This window comes from Typopeltis vanoorti, chromosome 3 (genome assembly GCF_054136105.1).
Source record: "Typopeltis vanoorti isolate ZY-2024b chromosome 3, IOZ_Tvanoo_1.0, whole genome shotgun sequence".
Taxonomy (NCBI): Eukaryota; Metazoa; Arthropoda; class Arachnida; order Uropygi; family Thelyphonidae; genus Typopeltis; species Typopeltis vanoorti.
This window is the reverse complement of record NC_143551.1, coordinates 68,724,630-68,745,560: the sequence shown is the minus strand read 5'-3', so window position 1 is coordinate 68,745,560 and position 20,931 is coordinate 68,724,630. Positions and strand designations below refer to the sequence as shown.

The following is a 20,931-nucleotide window of genomic DNA, read 5'->3' as shown; positions in this document are numbered from 1 at the left end:
GAACTCGTATGGGAAACGACAGTGCTAAATATGATGAGTATAAGGATATATAATTTTTTTAAAAATTAAAACAAAATGTTCTACCATAACGACATATTATTAAGGAACATATACATAAATACTCTTTTCTGCTAATTGTTATGATTAAAATATGAAAATAACAGAATTTCTCTTTACAAACGTTTTAGCTAGGCCACGTGGCTCTTGGGCCTCGCTCGAATTGCCCATGGCTGACTTTTAACTTTATTTAAAAAAGTTAAATGTTCATCTGTATAACACGCCCTTTTAAACTTGAGTAAACTAATATGAAACCATGATTATTTACTGGTATGTTATTTTATTAGAAAAAACACTGCCATATTACAAAGAAATGCTTCTTAAGCCCATTCGAAAAGTATATACCAATATGATAAAAACTTGCTGGCAATTTTTTTGATCTTGTCTTAAAAGAAAATTCTCTAGAGTGGACAATTAAGAGACAGAACGACCAACCTTCACTAACTAAAAAAACAAGAAGAAAATAAAATAAAATAGGAAAGAAAAGCAAATATTCTTACTGGTAGGGCGCACCATAATCGTCCATGTAGAAGCACAAGCTAATAACAAGTATCACTGCTGGAATACCTGAAAAGATAAATAATAATAAATTGTTTGAACCATATAAATTATTGCTGTTATTATATGAGCATCCCATGGAAGAGGGGAAGATACTAATATTTTACTAATCATCATTCGCACAATGCCTTTTCGTACTTCGCTTACAACTTATTCACCGACAAATCAATCACAGTCGACTCTGGCAACCCATTCCAGTCATTCGCCACTTTTCAAGTAAAAACCCTAATCCTCACGCACTTGTTAATTAACTTTGATCTTACTCGCGTTTCAAGAATGATCCGTTAGTTCTCCTCAAACTGGTCAAGTACTATAAAGTTTCCCCTCTCTCAGTCCTATAAACCTTTTGAGTAACATATGTCTCTATCATATCCTCCCCTTTCCGTCTATCAACTAATTTCTGTAACCACAAATCCTGAATTCTCATAAGGAGAATTCATAGTCTTGTCATCATAATGACCACTCGCCACCTTGCGCTCGCCAACCTATTCTTCAATAACCAGGTAATTCTATGAGATATTTTAGGTGCCTGTAACTCACAGTCCAACAGCATTCCCAAATCCCTATTCTCATCAACTTTCTGAAGTCCACTTGCATCAATATACTAAACACAGCTGGTAATCTTTTCATCCAAAATACATTACTTCACACTTTGCCACATTAAATGGATAGACATTTTCTCTCTCTCTCTCTCTCTCTCTCTCTCTCTCTTGCCCATCTTATCAGTCTATTTACGATGGTGGTCTGAAACGTTCTCGGCCTCGACCATAGATGGCAAAACTATCGACAAGATTTCTTTTTTCTACGTTGGTACCTCTATCATAAGCATCCATGTGAAGTTGCAAGTCATTCTATCACGTAGTTTGTTTTATACAGCTGGCTGAAGCAAAAGTGTTGTCTGTATCCCTTGAAATGGATAAAATTGAGTATTGTGCAGTTATAAGATTCTTTGTAAAAGAAGGTTTAACGGCAAAAGAAATTCATTCGAAGTTCATAAAAATTTATGGGCACTGTTCTCCTTCGTTTTCAACAATTAAGAAATGGGCTGACGAGTTTAAACGTGGCCGTACCAGCCTTGAAGATGATCCACGTGAAGGACGTCCAAAAAGTGTAACAGGACCAGAAATGATTGATCACGTGCACGATATGGTATTGGATGACCGGCGAGTCAAAATGCATGAAATTTCTGAGACTATAGGCATTTCAAAGGAACGTGTAGGATATATTTTGCATGAAGAATTGCAAATGAAAAAGCTTTGCACAAGATGGGTGCTGCGCTTACTCACATCAGATAAAAATCGCACTCGCATGAAAATCTCTGAACACTGCTTGGAGCGTTTTACCAAGAATAAAACTAATTTTGTGAGTGGATTTATTACTATGGATGAGACTTGGATTCACATTACACACCAGAATCCAAACAGCAGTCACCACAGTGGACAAAAGCCGATTGTTCAGCGCCAAAGAAGACAAAGTCAGTTCCATCAGCAGGAAAGGTCATGGCATCGGTATTTTGAGAAGCTAAAGGCATTTTGTTTATTAATTATCTTGAAAAGGATAAAATAATAACCGGGAAATATTATTCCGATCTTCTAACCATAATGAAGAATTTCGAGAAAATCAAAAATTCCTGTGAATGTTCATGTTAGCATCTCATTATGATACAGTATATTTCGCTTGAGAGTGCTAATGGAAAAACTGCTTCTGTTATTCGTACATAACATGAATCAACGCAGTATCTCTTAAACTAGCACAAGCATTAATTATGAATAAGGCCAGGAACTTATTCACTGAATTGAAAGAAGAAAAAAGTAGAAACGAGTACTTTATTCCAAGGAAAAGATCGTTATTCCAGTTCAAACAACTAACCAAAATTTGTAAATAGCAGAAATTTGTAAAAAAAAATTCTGCATGCTTTAAAGTCGTACGTATCGATCAAAAACGCACTCGCAGGAAAATCAACAAAGGCAACAGCGTCAAAGAAGAAAAAGTCGGTTCCATCAGCAAGAAAGGTCATGGCATCGATGTTTTGCAATGCTAAAGGCATTTTGTTTATTAATTATCTTGAAAAGGGTAAAGCAATAACCGGGGAATATTATTCCGATCTTCTAACCAGACCAGCCGAAAAAATTCGTGAGAAAAGACCCGGTTTGCAGAAGAAAAAAAATCATCTTTCATCAGAATAATGCATCTGCTCACGAAGGTGTTTTGGCAATGGGAAAATTAAGGGATCTGCACTATGAACTGTTGGAACATCCACTCTATTCCCCAAATTTGGCTCCCTCTTACTTCTATATCTTCCCAAAACTTAAACTGTTCCTCGCAGGTCAGCGTTTATCTTCGAATCAAGAGGTGATCTCAGTTGTAGAGGGATATTTTGCAGATCTTACTGAGAACCACTACAGGGACGGGATAATGGCGCCCGAGCATCGCTGAAATGAATGTATTAGTCTTAAGGGAGATTATGTTGAAAAATAAAAATAATTTTGAAATTATAGATTCGTTTTTTCATTATTAGGCCGAACTTTTCAGACCACCCTCGTTAATTACCCTATTAACGAGGTAATTAACGAGGTTTACATAATGTGTAATATGTAAACCTTGTTTACATATTACACATTCTTGTAATATGTAAACAAGATCTCTACATTTATTAACATCAGTGATATAGAAAATGATCTGATAGGAAATATTCAGTTGTACAAAAATAGCAGTGATCCCAGTATAGAGAGCCTTTGTGTATACCACTAGTGATACACCTCCTGGACTCTTCCTCCATAAACTACTCTTTGATGTTCACTTAAATCGTATAGCATTACCCTTATCCAACTGAGCTGGTGTTTTATTAGAAAAAGTGAGTAAACTACTGAGGCATGGGTTACCCGTTAAAACTATGTTGTCACGATACACTGTCCTATACACCCACTTCTCAATTTTCTCTTAACCCACCTCTCTAATACCTTAATAGATCTCAGATCAGTACCTCAGGAGCAGTACCCAAGGAACTATTCTTACTTCTCTTTCCACTCCTTTGGGCGCCTACCAAGCAAAGCTAAGCTATAATACCATAGCAAAGATATAAATTGAACAATCTCCTCAAGTGCACTGTCAGCTTCCTAGCACAATCTTGTAATATGTAATCAAATTTCCCATCTAATTCTCTATCTGTGTTCTCTGTGATATCGCTCATACCTGTACTTCATCTACCTCTGTTTCAACACTACTTTTCTATTTAACTTTCCTCACGAATAACGTGTTTTTGTAACGTGTTTAAAGTAATTCAACATGTGCCCTTTCCAGTGGCGGCCCGTACATAAGCACTGCGACACTGTATTCCCCCTCCCCCAAGGAAAAAATGAAAATTTTAAATTTTGTTTGTGTTTATAAATAATAACAACGCTTACATTATATAAATGCAATACAACATGTTGAAGGTTACAGCTTATGTTTTGACATTCATTGAATAGTTAATAATTGGAATTGTTCGATTAACGCTTTAGATTACGAAACAAATGCACTGCGATCTAACGCCGATATTCGTTTGCCCTTGTCATTGCACGTTACGTCATTCCCAACTGTAACTACTCGAACGGAAGTGTATTTTTAGTATGCTTTCGCGCCTTATTTCTGTGAGATATGAAACGTTTATTATTGCCGCGTTTCGTGGTGAACTATTTTTTTGTAAATCTTATTTTATTTTGTTAAAATAACATATAATTATTTGTTTATTATAGATACAAGGCTGAATTATGACGAGTGTCACTGTTGAAAATATGAAAAGAATTATATTTTTTCAATTATCGTTACACGAAACAAATGCACTGCGATCTAACGCCGATATTCGCTTGCCTTGTCGTTGCACGTTACGTCATTAGATACACTGCCGCTTCGGCAGTGTATCTTATACCTGCGCTCGTTATTTCTGTGCGATATGAAACGTTTATTATTGGCGCGTGTTCGTGGTGAACTATTTTTTTTTTTGTAAATCGTATTTTATTTTGTTACAAGGCTGAATTATGACGAGTGTCACTGTTGAAAATATGAAAAGAATTATATTTTTTCAATTATCGTTTCACGAAACAAATGCACTGCAATCTAACGCCGATATTCATTTGCACTTGTCATTGCTATTGATACGGAACTTTTATTATTGGTGTTTGTTCGTGGTGAGGATGAAATATTTTTAATAAAGCAATTTTTAATATGTAAATTTATTTATTAATAAATTCGTTACTGATTAGAAATTTTTTATTTATTATTTATTTATTGTATATGCAGCACCCCCCCCCCCACTTAAAATTTTCACCGGCCGCCACTGGCCCTTTCTTAACTAAAAAGTCCATACGTTAGCTACCTACCACGTCTAGACTATGTGATCACTTTCAACAATTGGTGGCAATGCGGTTACCTTGGTTACAGAGAAATCCTCTGATGCATTACAAAATCCAGCATTCGCAAACCATAGTACCTACCATTACAAGTTGCGCTGCTTCAGGTAATTATTTCGAAGTCCTCGTAATAATCATTCACCCTCCACTAATCGATCTTATTTGCCAATGCATACCATCCGCATCATTCTCTTGCCTAGTGCAGCAACCAAATATTCATTTTGTTTGTTGCTCTTAAATGCACTGTGTCGACTGACATTCTCCACGTCTAATCTTTTTGGCTACAGTTCACCTGATATCACTAGCCAGCCCCCCTCCCGATCTTGTTCACCCCAGTCTGTCCCAAAGATACTATAATTTGAATTTTAAACAGTGGGATATATTAATTGTCTGGGCAGCAATGAGTATGATTATATTTTCCGAGTTTGAATAGAGTAATATGTTTTTGAAATGACATAAATAAATAAAATAAAATAACGATAATCAGTTTGTTATTGAAGATGATGCATATATTTTCCCTATAGTTCATCTAAATACAGGACTTGTGGGATGATATGTCTCGTGTCCCATATGGAATCAATATGGGACTTGCTCCCATAAGTTTCGTAGTCATGTTTACAGTTCCCTTTGGAGAAGGATCTTCCACATATAGTTCAGCACTCCCATGCATTATTCAGGTATTAACCCTCGGGGGCTCGCAGCTGATCTGACAGATACATGAAAAATGTTTAATATAAATATTCTTACACAATTCAGTGTATAGCTTGGAGGTCATGAGTAGCCGTGCATTCATATGTTACGAGTGATATTCCACACTGTTTTTTGCTGTCAGTTTGATTTAACACGTTATGTAAAGGTTTGTGATATCTGAGAGATACCGTGATCTCTGATGTCAGTATAATATGGTTTAGTTTTTTTTTTTGTATTCTTTGTTTAATAATTTCTAGATTGTAACTGAAAATAAATAAACCATCATGTATTACTGAAATAAAGACCCAAAGGCTTATTTATCATACATGTCCTTTAAGAGATCTGCTTTGCATTATGGAAAATACTAAGAAAAGTGATCTGGAGCTTACTCCACCTTCACTACGAGTTGCCCATAAGGTTGCTTATGCTTGCATCCGCCGAAACTTTTGTGAGTTATATATATTCGGCACGAAACTATTGTAGTTTGTAGTTTCTATATTTGGCTAAGAAATAATGTTGGATCAAATATTCACTTAATTTGTACCATCATGTATTATATTTGCAGTGTTTTTTCCTTTATGTTTTATTGAATTTTAGAACATACTAGTAATGAATGTATCTCTCAGATATACCGAGAGACCCTGCAATTTTTACCACTGCGAGGCCCCGAGGGTTAATTTTCGAATACAGAGCTAAATAAACAGACTAACATTTAAATAAAAATTACGATGTGGTTATTATTATATCTTAACAGAATAAACTGCAAATGTTATTTGGCATGAAAACTGCGATATTAATTATTCATAAACATAAATTATTCATTTATGTTTAAGAGCAATAAATCAGAAACGGATTCATTTCGAAAAACTTAACAGTGAAACATGAATTATTATAATCCTTAAAAACAGAATATTTACAAGGAATTCGCAAGGATTCACAAATACTGTAATAACTTCCTTGGTATAATAATAATAAAAAATAAAATCCTTGGTATTGACGACCAGTGGAAACCACAACTACTTAGCATATTTATGTAGTTTCCTGTCCTGGAAAGAACTAAAACTACTTAAATATTGGAGATAAGAAAACTGCGTTTTATCGAACTAATATGAAAATAACTTAGAACATGATACAATTTTAAGAAAAAATGAAATAAAGCTATTCTAATGCGTTTAACTACTATAACCCGATTTAAAAATTGGTAGATTTTAAAGAAATATGACATTAAAATGGTTTACTTACCCCAGCCTATGACGATATTCTGTAAACGATTGAGCATTCCATCTTTAGGAACCACAAAAGCTACTAAACTATAAACATGAAGGGCTTCCAGCATCAGAAATGTGAAACAAACCGTAAAAAGGTAGTGAAGGATTACTGAAATAATTTTGCAGAATGTCTAGAGGAAGATAAATATTCTTATCTTTTGTAGTGAAAAAAACATACCATTTTTCATGCTAAATATTAATTGTGTATAATACTATGTATTGAATAGAATAACAATAAACCCACTAAAGGGTTGTGTTTATCCTTCATAGTATCTACTTACCGGGTTATCTTTGGACATCTCATTGGGAAACAACAAAACCAAATGGGCACATAATATCGATATCTCCATATTCATTTGAATGATTCTATCCATAGACGTAACCCTGAAACAATTAGAACAGAAAATTAGGAATTATTCTAAAAACGTATGTTATTTTTTGTTAACACATTTATAGCATAAGTTCAGCTATTAAGTACTTATATTAATGCATTTAAATGATTGCTTCGATATTATTCCTTATTTCTTAATTAGAGACTGATGATCACTTATAATTAAAGTAAATTCTCTAGTATTTTTTATTCTGTAAGGGAAGTACACAGAACTCTTTATCCCTGAATGACTTTTGGAAATCGGTAGGTAGCCTGCTCCACCTTGTGTCGTCACCGATAGCTGATTTCATGACTACAGAAAATTTTCCGACTTCGCGGTGAGAGTATGGCTAATAGACATCGAGACTATAAAGTTCCTGTATCCTAACTGGATATATTTTTGTCTGAAATACTGTGATATCGATTTTTCTGAGTGACAACGTTACAAAAACATAGATATCTGGCAAAAAAGCCATACTTGCATGCATCAAAAATCGACTCTGATTCGGGAACTAGCTGAATAAAAGATTGTAAAAAGGTTCTCCAGCTGATGACTAGAATTTAACCTATGACGGTCTTTCTGCTGGTGGTCAGACGTATGAATGTGGAAGGAAGCAACAAAATAAAAAATAAAAGTATTCATATCAATAGCGAAGGCTTAAAACTGCAAATTAAAGTCAAGGATGCAACTTGAACGAAGGTTTTTAACAGGTTTAGCTTCACTTAGTAAAATCTAATGGTTTATACGATTTTTCTATTTTCATAATAATAACAATTCATTGAGAACCGGCTCAAAGAAGAGAGAGAGAGAGAGAGAGATATCCGAAATTTTTACAGGTGTTTCTTCCTTCTGATTTTGTAATTTAGTTCAGAATAAACAACCTGGATCGATTCTGACTGTGGAACATGACGCTTATTTATCTCGAATGACAGTTGTATTCAAGGACTCGATTCTTTTAAATGCATTCGAAAGAATGACCTTGTTCTTTAACGCGTTCATCGCCAATCACGCGATATCGCGTGTTGTGAGTTCTCACCTGCTGCCGAACACGCGTTATCGCGTGGACGTCGCTAACTAAATAAAAAAATAAAAAAAATTTGGCCACCACACGAAATTCCAATTTTCAGCTTGGCAATGAACGTGTCAATTAGAAATGCATAGGTTCGAAGAAATTTGTAAGGGCTTTTCAAGCCAATGTGATTTAGTCAGCCTCGGACTCCTGCTTCAAAACATTCTTTATTTGTTGAAATTAAGACTATTCAAGTTTTTCAGTTTTAGTAGAGAAATTATGAAAATATGGAAGTTGGAATAAGCCTGTTCCTTAGCTTGGGTGCTATAAAAATAAAAATAAAAACTTAACATAAAAAAAAAATAAATACGGCGTATATAATTATTCCTGAATCGTAAAACTGATGCATGGTCACAAATTCATTTGCTAGCTCTGTGTAAGTTGGATTTGGGCTAGAATTGATAACAAGACACTATAGCTAAGTAGCGAGTATCTACAGTGAAATGCATGAGTTCAGTCTATTTTACAAGGGAAAAAATTCCAAGTTTTCGCTTGAAAGAAACTTTTCCGCTTATGTTTGTGACCGACCAATACAGTTTTTCCATTGAACAGGTCTAGAAAATAGTCATCACGTCGTTGACGGGATTTCAACGTCATGTAATTTCTAACTAGACATTTCAAGTTATTTTACTTCCACCACTGCCTATAAAAGCCAACCCATATGCGGTCGTCTACGCTGATGTCTATAACTGCGTACATGTGCAGTACTATTGCACATCTGCGCAGTTATAGATGTGCAGTACTATTGAACGACCGTAATTTAAAATTAATCGTGAAAACTATGAACAGCAGCATAACTATAAGCTTTAAATCCTTCAATATATCCTATGTAAGCTTTCGTTGCTCTTTAAGACTTCCTAAGCTATGTTGTTTCGGAATTTGGATGTGATGCCACTGAATTAACTCTTAAATTTAGACATTTACCTCATGAGGAGAAACAGTGCAAGGCTAAGACCGACCATGATCAGTAGGACAGTGCTGGCAGTCCTGGTAACAACCACCGCCACCGTCTTCTCCACCTAAATGAAAAACAGATGACATACAAAACAGTAAACACATTCCATATAGCAATTAATTACACATAAATCAAACTATTAATCAACAATTTGAACTTACCGGATTCATGGTAGGAATCGGCCGAGGAGTTGGTTTGGGCGGAGGACGAGCTGAAATGGCAAAGAATACTTGAATGCCTCTTCTGAGAATATTTTGTTATAAAATAATAAACAACTAATTTTGCTGCCCATCTTAAACGTTACTTGATGAGAACTGAAGAACAATACCGGTAAAAATTTAGTACATGTCAAAACAGATTTGGTTTTTATTCAGTGCCATCTCATCATAATGTGTTCATTTATTTACGCTGTGAATTAATTTTGGTTATTCAAACAATTAAAACGACCAATTAGTAAAGTAATTTAGCACTGGAATTTCATAGATGGCAAACCTAATGTAGTTGTTTTCGTCGAGATACTTCCATTCCAGTTAAGTACAGTTCAGAGCGTATCGATTCTAAATTGGTTAATTGCGCTAATGCTGTCCTCATTCGCATAATCAGGAAATCGGGTAGTTATAGCCTACTTAGTCTTATACTGTAGTTTGGCTATTTGAATAATACTGATATATTATTTACTATTTCAACTGATACGAGATAGTAAGTTTACTCTGTGCAAACGATTTTGAAGGATTAAATATTGTTTGTGTGTGTGTGTGTGTGTGTGTGTGTGTGTGTGTGTGCCGAGTAGGGACTATTCTCAGATTTTCTACTTGAAGTAATCACCACTCTTCTGTCTTCTTGTAATACTATGCTTCTAGGCTTTGATCCAGATTTCGTTTTTTTTTTCTTTCTATCTATCTGTCTATTTTATCATCTAAATTTCGTAGTTTCTGTAAAAAGAACGCATACCAGAAAACACGTCTCTCTCTCTCTCTCTCTCTCTCTCTCTCTCTCTCTCTCTCTCTTCGTTACCTCAGTTGAGGTTCTTCGAGATTTCTTTGAAAATTCTTGGAGATTTTCTAAGGAAATTCTGTAACTTCATTAAAACCTAATACTACCGAAATTTTCTATACAAAATAAGTTTGCTATTACATTGACTAGTCTTTAATTTCTTTTGATGTGACATCCTTCTAAATATACCCTCTGTCCTATAACTAATATATCAATTTTTTTTCGATATGTCCCAAGATTCTTGGAGGGGAAAAATAGTATGATCCTCTTTCAACAGCACAATCAAGCAGTATCCTTTAGGTAAAAAGATCTTGAATCAATCAAAGAAGTGGCGAATTTATAAGGGGTTTTCGACTGAAGGGCAGCTAGCTAGCGCCCTTCAGTCGAAAACCCCTTATAAACCCCTTTTCCACAGAACAGTATTTTCATACGGAGAGATAGCAGGAGGTTTTTTTTTTCCCCCACAGAACAGACAGACAAACTGGATATTGTTATTTTTGTTTTAGATCACCCACAAGCAAACTGGGTATGAGATGTATATTCTGTTGGACAACTGCATGTGGTCTCGAATCTCTTTATCTTTTTTTTTTTGTGTGCAGAAGAGAACTCACGTCATAAATTTTGATATCCCAAATAAAGGATTTTATCCGCAATCTTTCAAAGTAGTGACACACCCAAGGACAAACTGGCCAGAAAATACGTATTTATGGACGGGATGTTTGTTTTCCCGTCTTAGTAAACTTTTCCACAGAACAAAAATCTTCTAAAATTATAACTTTTTTTTTTTTTTTTTTTTGCGAGAGAGAGAGAGAGAGGCGAGTTTTAGACAAAGTTGAATTTTTCAACAGAGGAGAGGATAACACAAATCAAATCAAAGCATTTCCTTAAACTTGACTCAGAGTTCACAAAAGCTAAAAAGCAAAAGCGACTTTAATAAAACGGGGGGGGGGGAGTGGCCCATTTATGATATTGGAAGGCCTAAAGCGATGTGGTATTGTGAGAAAAGGAGGGAAGAGATAACCAGTTTCTGATTAACTATTTAAAGATAATTTTTTATGGCTAATGTACAAATTTGTTGACTGTAATTCTCTTGTAATCTCCATACTATTATTTATACGTCGTATGTACCTCTCACTGTTAATTTTGTGATCGAGGCTACTCATAGTCGGCGCTTTTAACGTTTTACGCGGAAAGCAGTAAGAAGAAGACAGGACGTTGTAACTTTTGACTAGAAATTACCTGACTTCAATTTGCGTCGTGAATGAAGAGGAATCTCTATGACTTTTTCAACTGAAGGTGAGTTAGTCGACCTCACTTCATATGGAAGCAGCAGGGTTTGTTCTACGGAAATCTGAGATTTTTCATTCTACAAAGTGAAAAATCGGTCACAGAACACACGCATTTAAAAACAAAAATACTACAGTGAACGTTTGATAGCATAGTGATCGAGTGTAAAGTGAAGGATTAGGTAATGTAGACTTGTGGTGCAGAATCCTCGAAATCCTTGGTAGTACCACGTAATAAGAATAATAATCACAAATGAGTAAACTTGATTTTAATAGAAAAAGGAAATAACTTAAAATTTCCATTGAGAAACTTTTGAAGAATCTTATGAAAGAGACAGAGAAAGAGAGTTACAAACAAAATTCAGTGATTGTGAAGATTCTACACGAACCATTCTATACGATTCTATTCTATACAACCATAATAGCATTGAGAAAGTTCTTGAGAATGTTAATGTCGTTTAAAGGCGTTGTAACAATTTAAAAATATCGCAAACTGAACTCTAAAAAAAAAAAAAATAACGAACTTTGTATAGAATTGATTATTTTAAAATTAAAAATTGATAACAAAAACGGAAAATTTTTAACATAAACCTACAGACAAAGCACACCAGATGATAGAAAAACCTACAAGAAATCATACGACAAATAGACGGATTAGACAATAAAATAGAAACCAAGGACGTCTAAGCAGTGCACAAAACTGAAACTCAGGAAAGCCATAAACAAGGAATACTTCGCCAAGTAGGAAAAGCCTTGCAGACTTCCATGAATTTCAATAAAACTTTATACAGAAAAGGCATCAACACGATTGACATCAATATTTAAAATATTAAAAAACACTCGCTGAACCTGCAGACCTATTTCCAAAACCCTATGAGACATTTAGATATTTTAATCCTAACCGAAACCGCCATACAAAATGGGAAACTATCCATAACTAATATGTTAATTCAACATCCAGTGTTACAAAAGAACTCTCCTGTTTACAGCAGAAGAATGTAAATGTTTTGAAAATAGAGTAAGGATATCAGAGAACGCTCACTTTACTAGCATAATGATTTTCCTTTTAGAAATGCAAACTCTCACTTTAAACCACGATAATCAAACTGTTATGAGTCTTGATAGGAACAGCTGACTACGGATCTCCGTCTACAACAAAATGCCTGAATCTACTAGCCATATACAAATGTGCAAATGCTATAACAGATATCACTCGTATAACAGATATAACCAGATAAAAATCTGGTTAGTTCATGCATCGATTCAGATCAACGTATTCCACCAGACAGTGAGTAACACATTTACACCATTAAAAGAAAACTGGCTGATCATGACTTTACGAGTATAGCATTAAACATAAAATTTAATAAACAATAAAAATCTGTACTGGAACTCAAGCGATTCACTAGACTATGCATTATAGATTCATCAGTAAATTAAGAAATCCAGAACACTGGTTACGGCAGGTTAACCTGTGCCCTTCTATATTTGCCTTTCTCAATTAAAAACAGCTCTCATTGGTCGAGTTTATTAAAACAGAAACAAGAAGGACATGAATAGCTGCCAACTCATCTCATCTCCAATATCCCTGGTAGAAAAAAATAATAATAATTGGCGGAAAAAAACACCAATAACAGCTGTTGAGTAATAAGAAAGGAAAAACTACAACTGATTTACTCGAGGAATTTAGACAAATGGAATAACTCTCGTGACAAAAGAACAAATATGCAGTGCTCATCCTTATGAACTTAACTAAGGCTTTTAATACAGTTGATTCTAATTAGAAAACTGACGCCAATAGGATTCAACGGCATCCTACTAATTAAATTAAATTATTGATTAAATCAAATGATTTATTAATAATTCAATTAATTAAATGATTTTTAATGATTCAATTGATTAAATGATTTATTAATGATTCAATTAATTAAATGATTCAACAAGCGCACGAGACAGAGCAATAACAGGTCTGTGATGTCCTTAGATGTCCGGGGCCGCACGCGCGCTACACTGAAGGAATCAGAGTGCTCATCGCTGTCCGGAATTTCCCAGAAACTATACTTAATTAAAAATGCATTTCGATAGCGCGCGCGCACGAACACGCACGCGCACACACTGTCTGCAATCCTCGAATGGTCAGTAGTGTACCATCATCTCTGAAATTACCTGTTTTACAGAATGCTCTACAGCAGATGTCGGCAACGCAGTGCCCGCGAGCGTCATGGTGCCCGCAGTGAATTTTAATACGCCCTCGAAGAAATTACTGTAAACTGGAGCTGTCATATACAAGAGAGATAAACCAAGGGGTCCGACAGGGATGTCCCCTCTCAGCAACTCTTTTTAATATCTACTTAAATGAAATAATAATAAAATGGAGTAAAAATTTACATCAAGGAATTAAACTTTCACCTACAGTTAACTTAAACACTCTCCTCTTTGCAGACGACCAAATAATAATTACAAATTCTGAAGATAACTTACAGAAAGCTATTTTAAATCTAAATGAGATATCCAAAGATTATGGTATGATAATATCAACGGAAAAATCAAAAAACTATGGCTTTTAAACGACAAGATCCAGCAAGAACTTAAATAGTAATAGATAACAAGATCTTAAAACAGGTGAATTCATTTAACTACCTAGGATGTATGATCACATATGAAAATGAAAAAGATATAAACTTAAAAATTGCAAAATATTTAAAAATAACAGGAGTAATTAACTCTATATTTAAACCAAACCTAGTTCAAAAACAAACCAGGCTAAAAGTATACAATACATTAGCCCTACCGGTCTTAATGTATGGAAGCGAAATCTGGACAATAAAACAAAAAGACAAACAAAGATTAACAACAGCAGAAATGAAGTTTATGAGAAAAACTGCAAAGTATACCCTATTTGATCACAAAAGAAACGAAGATATTATGAAAGAATTAAACCAAGAACCAGTAATTGAAAAAATTAAAAAATATAAACATAAATGGATGGAACACGTTCAAAGAATGAAAACAGAAAGATTACCAAAACAAGCCTTAAAGTACAAGCCATTAGGAAAAAGAAAACCAGTACGTCCTCTTAAACGATTCAACGATGACTTCTAAGGCCGGAACAGGCCATACTAGGCCTAAATCCTTGATACGTATGATGATGATGATGATGATGATGCTTTGGAGCTCGCAGCGGTAATTTTGCAGCGTAGATCGCAGTATATCTGAGAGATACATTCATTACTAGTATGTGCTAAAATGCGATAAAACATAAAGAAAAAACACTGCAAATATAATACGTGATGGTACAAATTAAGTGAATATTGAATCCAACATTATTTCATAGCCGAATAGAGAAACTACAAGAGTTTCGTGCCGACTATAGTAGGGTAGTGAGAGCGGTCGCATTGATAACTAGATAACGTCAACACAGTGGCGTAACTAGGGCTCTTCCCGCCCGGGGCGATCCCTGAGTTTGTCGCCCTTCTCAAGACACACCAAAAATATTACAAAAAGTCAAAACGACGTAGGGAAAGAAATTAAAACACTATGTTTATGTTTATTTTAGTTGTAAGTATAGTTGTTGAAAACTAATTATTAATTAAGTAATAAAATTACTAAGTTAACATAAATAGAAGAATCGTCGAAAAATAAAATTATCTCACGTGAAAAGTGCCGCCCGTGGCTGACTTCGCAACCCCCCCCCCCCCCTCTAGTTACGCCACTGCGTCAACAACTCAAACTACTTATGATCAGAGGTCCTCGGGCGCTCACATCTGATCTGAGAGATGGATGTTAACATGAATACGGTTAAAGAATATTCATGTTAACAATTAGCACGAATTTCTAAAAAAAGTAATCTAGAAAGACATTTTAAAACCATTGATGCCGATTGTAATTTTAAGTTTAATTATTTAAATCAGGAGGAATCGGCAACGCAGCGCCCGCGAGCGTCTTGGCGCTCGCAGCCAAGCTTATTGCCAAGCTTAAGCTTATTGTACCGACGACTGCTCTACAGCGTTAAAAATACAGAATCTCGTTGCACACTGAAGGGATTAATAGAGTCAACTCTGCACTTACAGAACCACTGTTTACAAACAGGAATATATTACGTCCCCACAACTGGCCAGTAATTTCCTTTCCCTCCATGGAACTGGACAGGAATAAACTTAAAGTGGAAAACGTTCACATGCGTACCAATGAAAATCTCCCCCAAACAGAAAAAAAAAACGATATCAACAGGTACAAGCTGCCATTATAAAAGCTTTTCCAGATATAGCCAAGCATCAGGGAATCCAAATTGCTTCTAGAAACTCCGAAACATAGAAACTAATCTATGTGCCAGATCAGATACACACGTACAGTGGAGGCTATGGCATAAAATCATGGTAACTCTAGCTAACCTCTACAAATTCCAATCTGATCTGTCTCTTCTGCAACGTTCCAGGTATACATATCAGACTTGTCCTGAAAACAAAGTGATTATCACCTAAGTCCTAAGCATTGCCTCTAGCACCTATACAACCACAGCCAAAAAGACTATTGGTATCTACTCATACAGAAGAGGAGAGACAGAATACGTAACTTAATCTTCATCTGCGTCAAGGCCGTCATCTACAGCTTCTACCTTAAACACACAAGAGATAACCAAAACCCATCAATCGTCGAGTTGGAGCAAAACCTTATGTGGAACTTAATCAGAAACTACCAAGCAAGGTCTCCTTAGAATATCACAAAGAAACAAAACTGTAGGCAAGTTCATCAAAGAGCGGAATCCAAATGATACCATTTCCTGGATTGCCGATGACAATATACTTCATATAATTGAAATTGGAGTTATATTGTCATCGTTATAAAGTTATAAAGTGATCTTTGAGCTATGATATTACCTCTGTTATCAAAAACAAAAAAAACTACTCCTCTCGGTCATTCATTTATCGTTCTATTGTCTATTCTCTATGTTCTATTGTCTATTTCTTTCAAATATATAATACACCAAGTTTAATAAACACACACACACACACACACACACACACACACACACACACACACACACACACACACACACACACACACACACACAGACCATTGAATTAGAAACCTTTATGCAGATATACGTAAACGTCACTCACGCACCATATATACAAAATACTTGGTCACATGTTGCTGCTGGTCAGTAATCATCAACAGTGTTGATCACAATGGGAAAAACAAAAGGTCTTTCGGGAGTTCGATAAAGGGCTTATTGTGGATGCCTGCTGTACCTGGCTGGAGCCACAATTTTCAAAGCAACAGAGATAACTGATTTCTCAAAAGGTGAGATATCCCGCGTGTTTCATGAGTGCAAAAATAACTCACATTGCTTGCATTTGAGGCGTACTGTGGTCCTAAGACAGTGTTCCAGGAACGAAATCGCTATCGTCTGAGTAGGCTTGTATGGGGAAATAGAACTTTCTCTGTGCAGCAATTGACGAAAGCATTTAATGAAGGCTGTTTCCGACTCATATCTCACCGACGTATGCGCAGGGAATTGAAGAGGATTAGTATTGGCAGTCGCATGCTTTATACGGAAACCACCGATTTCTGCAAAGAACCGGAAAGTTCGTCTATTGGTGTCAGGAATACCGTGATGCTGGAAGACTGGGAAAAAAAAAAAGCTTACGGTTCGACGAGTCACGGTACACCTTGTTCTGTACCAACGGTAGGCAGAAAGTTTAGCGGGAGCCCCATAAAGCAATGAACCCAGCTTGCCTTATGAATAGAATTCAAGGTTCTGGAGGTGGTGTGGGCATGTTCTGTTGGTAAGGAACAAGTTCCCTGATATTGCTGGAAGGTCAGATGTCCTCCAAGGAACATCTGAACATTGTTGCCGATCAAGTCCATCCTGCAATGTTGATTTTTTTCTGCCAAGAGACGGTTGTTTCATGAACTACAATACTACTGCCTATCGCTCAAGAATTGTTCAGCCAACATGACAGCGACTTCCACCATCTTCCCACCACAAAGCCCGGATCTGAATCCCTATCGAGAATGTACAGAAAAAGAGATCCTGAAGCAAAGTCCGGTTAAAGGACTATCTGGTGAAGGTCGGGTATGTAGACGTAGATGCAATCCAACAAATTGTGGAATCAATGCCAAACCGCATTTGCGCTGTAATTAACGCTAAAGAAGGTCCAACACGGTATTGAATAAAAGTTTCTAATTCAGTGTCTGGTATGTGTATACGCACACAAATGTTCTAAATATATCTGAATGACTCGATTTGCATCAGTTAGATTCTAATGCTAATGATAATAATGCATAATAAAAACTGTTCTTTGCTTACGAAGACAAACCCACGTCGACTTTATCAGTTCATAACCCATTATACAAGTGCATGCTCTTGAAGGTTGTTTCTTTTCTTCGTCCAGTTCATAACTGCACTTGCTACGCTCAGGACATCGCTTTAAATCTTCATAATCCTCATAAAGAGTGTTCTTCATATCACAAGGACCTAAACAAAAATCCATCCATGAATTTGGCATTTTGGTAATTTATATACACAATAGTATGCTTATTATTAAATTAATATTAATTAATTAATACATTATTACGGTTCTTAAGTAATAATTTATGATTAAACTTTATATAATGACTTAGAATTAAACTTCGGAAATAATAATAATATATTTTCTGTTATATATTATATATCTAATTTATATTATAAATAACAATATATTTAAATATGTCTAAGCGATGCTTGGGTAGCTTGCCTGTAATTTTCATTATTCCGTATCAGCAGGTGGAGGATCGTGACAGATTGACTAGAGAAACTTTTTCTCGGCTTTTTTTTTCCCGACCTAGTTTCCTTGTTAATAGATAGCTGGTACAGGAATTACTTTTTTTTTCACCGATACTGAGGATTTTAACGCGATGACTTAGAAAAACAGATCACGGGACTCACGATTCACACAATGATATTTAATTAGGATTAGGAACACAAGATGGCGGTGTATTTCTAACTGTTTTTGAACACGCAACAAAAATCGAATATTTTTATTTGTTACTGTTGTTAGTGAGAGATAACGTTATAGTTTTGAAACTAATTTACAATTTTGAAAGGCATCACTAAATTTATACTGTATATTCCTACTGCTGCTAAACAAAATATAGTCTAATCAGTTTATTAAGAGAGCTTCATATATGAAGCTAAGACTGGGTAACTCCATATTGGATATGAGCGGTGAAACTTGGGTGGGAACGACATGTAGTTTTAAATTCCAGAACTGCTGTACCACTATTTTTTATATATATTTTAGATGATCCAAGAAGTTTTTTAATTATAAAACATAATAACAAAAGCTTTAAAACATGATCAAACAGGATGAAGGCTTCAATATAGATTTCAGAATAGCAACAGTTTGCCATTTCATTCTCCAAAAGGAATAGGCAGAACTCCTTTAGCCATAACTAACTTTTGGAAATCGGTTGGTAGCTAGCCTCCATCAACCTCTGGTCTTCACTGTAGCTAAGCGCACAACTACTGATGATTTCAAGACTTGGGACAGTAGATAATTGTTGTTATAGCGTGTTCCTAAAGCCTAAATCGTATTATTGTCTGAAATAGAGTTTCGTTCTATTGTTGGTTTTTCCTAAGTGGTTAAAAACTAGTTTCCTGGAGACAAAAACAAGCAACAAAAAATATTTCCCTACACGAAGGTTTAACAAATTCGTAAAGCTACTTGAAAAATAAAAAGCGTACAAAAAGTTCTCTGGTTAACTATTGATTGACAAAAGCAACTTACTAGGGCAATCTCTGTACCAATCCCAACATGGCTTAGTTTCGACGCTGAGGCCTTCTTTTCGCTCACAGACGAAACCACTTGTTGCATTGACGCATAATTTGATTCTTTCGGTAGTTCCATTTCCGCAGCTAATACTACAAGGACTCCATTCGGTCCACTCATGCTGTCTGATCATTTCTATTAAAAAATAAAATAATATTAAGTATTTTTATGGCTCGTCTAATATAATAATTGAACAGGCTCGTTCATTAAACTTTGTACAGGAACATTTGGCTTTGTCTGTCACTAAAGGATTTAAATAAGTTGCTCTATGAGACAAAATGGCCGATTGTAATTTGAATCGTAAAATAATAAACAAAAATGATATTCATTGGTCACTTTCTCAGAAATTTTCACCGACTATTTCTAGCACCTACTTTAGTTTCAACCATCTCGGTTGAAACTAAAGTAGATAATATTGACCAAAATATAACATGGGCTGTCTTGGAATCCTATGGTGTGGACAATAAATTGATCCGCCTGCTGAAAGATATAAACAGCCAAGCACAAGCAAAAATCAGAATAGCAGGTGAGACTGAAGATTGGTTTGCCACTAGTCAAGGCACAAGACAAGGGGACCCATTATCACCAATCATCTTCATCATACATCTGGGAAGAACACTAGATAAGATTAAAGAAGAAGGTGGAGGCATTTCAATAAATGACATGAGAATAAACTACCTCTGCTTTGCAGATGACATCGTCCTGATTGAAGAAGACGCAGTAAGGCTGGAACAGACATTGAAAACACTATACAAAGGAAAAAGATATGGACTAAATGTCAACTTTGAAAAAACTAAAACAATGATATTCGGAACAGAGTTACGATGGACAGATTTCAACTGGAAAATGTGGAACCCTTCACTTATCTTGGATGCCACATGACATATGACACGGACCCCAAAAAAGAGATAAAAATTAGAATAGCCAGAGCAATAACTATTTTAAAAGCCATGTACAAAATATGGAAGAGCCAAGCTATAAAGATGCAAACTAAACTGCGCATTGTAGAAACCTGTATCTTCAGCAGCATGCTCTATGGATGCGAGGCCTGGGTACTCCTGAGAGAATCTGAAAGGAGGATATTGGCATTTGAGAGGAAATGCTATAGAAAGATCTTGAGAATAAGCTGGATATAGAAAGTGAACAATGAGGAAATCTACAGACGAATACAACCAAAAGAAAGCCTGATCCTGAAAATAATCAAAAGGAAACTACGTCTACTTGGCCATTTATGTAGAATGAATGATGAAAGAAAATTGAAAACGTTGCTGTTTGGAATGATTGAAGCAAAGAACAAAAGAGGAAGACCAAACAGAGAATGGGCCGATGACATCGTCAAATGGTGCGGAAACTCTATGCACAAACTGAGTCATCTTGCACAAAATAGAATGCAATAGAATCATATCAAGATGGCAGCAGACACCTACGGGCATTGGACCCATGGTTGTTGTTGATGATGATGATGATGATGATGCTACAGAT

General features: G+C 35.5%; 1 protein-coding gene across 1 annotated transcript in view; it reads right to left on the bottom strand.

Annotated features, from left to right (window-relative positions):
* LOC150108241 (putative adhesion G protein-coupled receptor E4P) overlaps positions 1-20,931 on the bottom strand; it is a 32,302-nt gene that overhangs the window by 3,598 nt on the left and 7,773 nt on the right. Inside the window, exons 4-10 of the mRNA XM_090415695.1 lie at positions 19,408-19,584; positions 17,949-18,116; positions 9,518-9,567; positions 9,326-9,420; positions 7,243-7,345; positions 6,936-7,092; positions 558-624 (exon numbers count right to left, since the gene is read on the bottom strand). Of these exons, the coding sequence (XP_090271821.1) occupies positions 558-624; positions 6,936-7,092; positions 7,243-7,345; positions 9,326-9,420; positions 9,518-9,567; positions 17,949-18,116; positions 19,408-19,584 (817 nt within the window). The remainder of the gene's footprint in view (positions 1-557; positions 625-6,935; positions 7,093-7,242; positions 7,346-9,325; positions 9,421-9,517; positions 9,568-17,948; positions 18,117-19,407; positions 19,585-20,931) is intronic.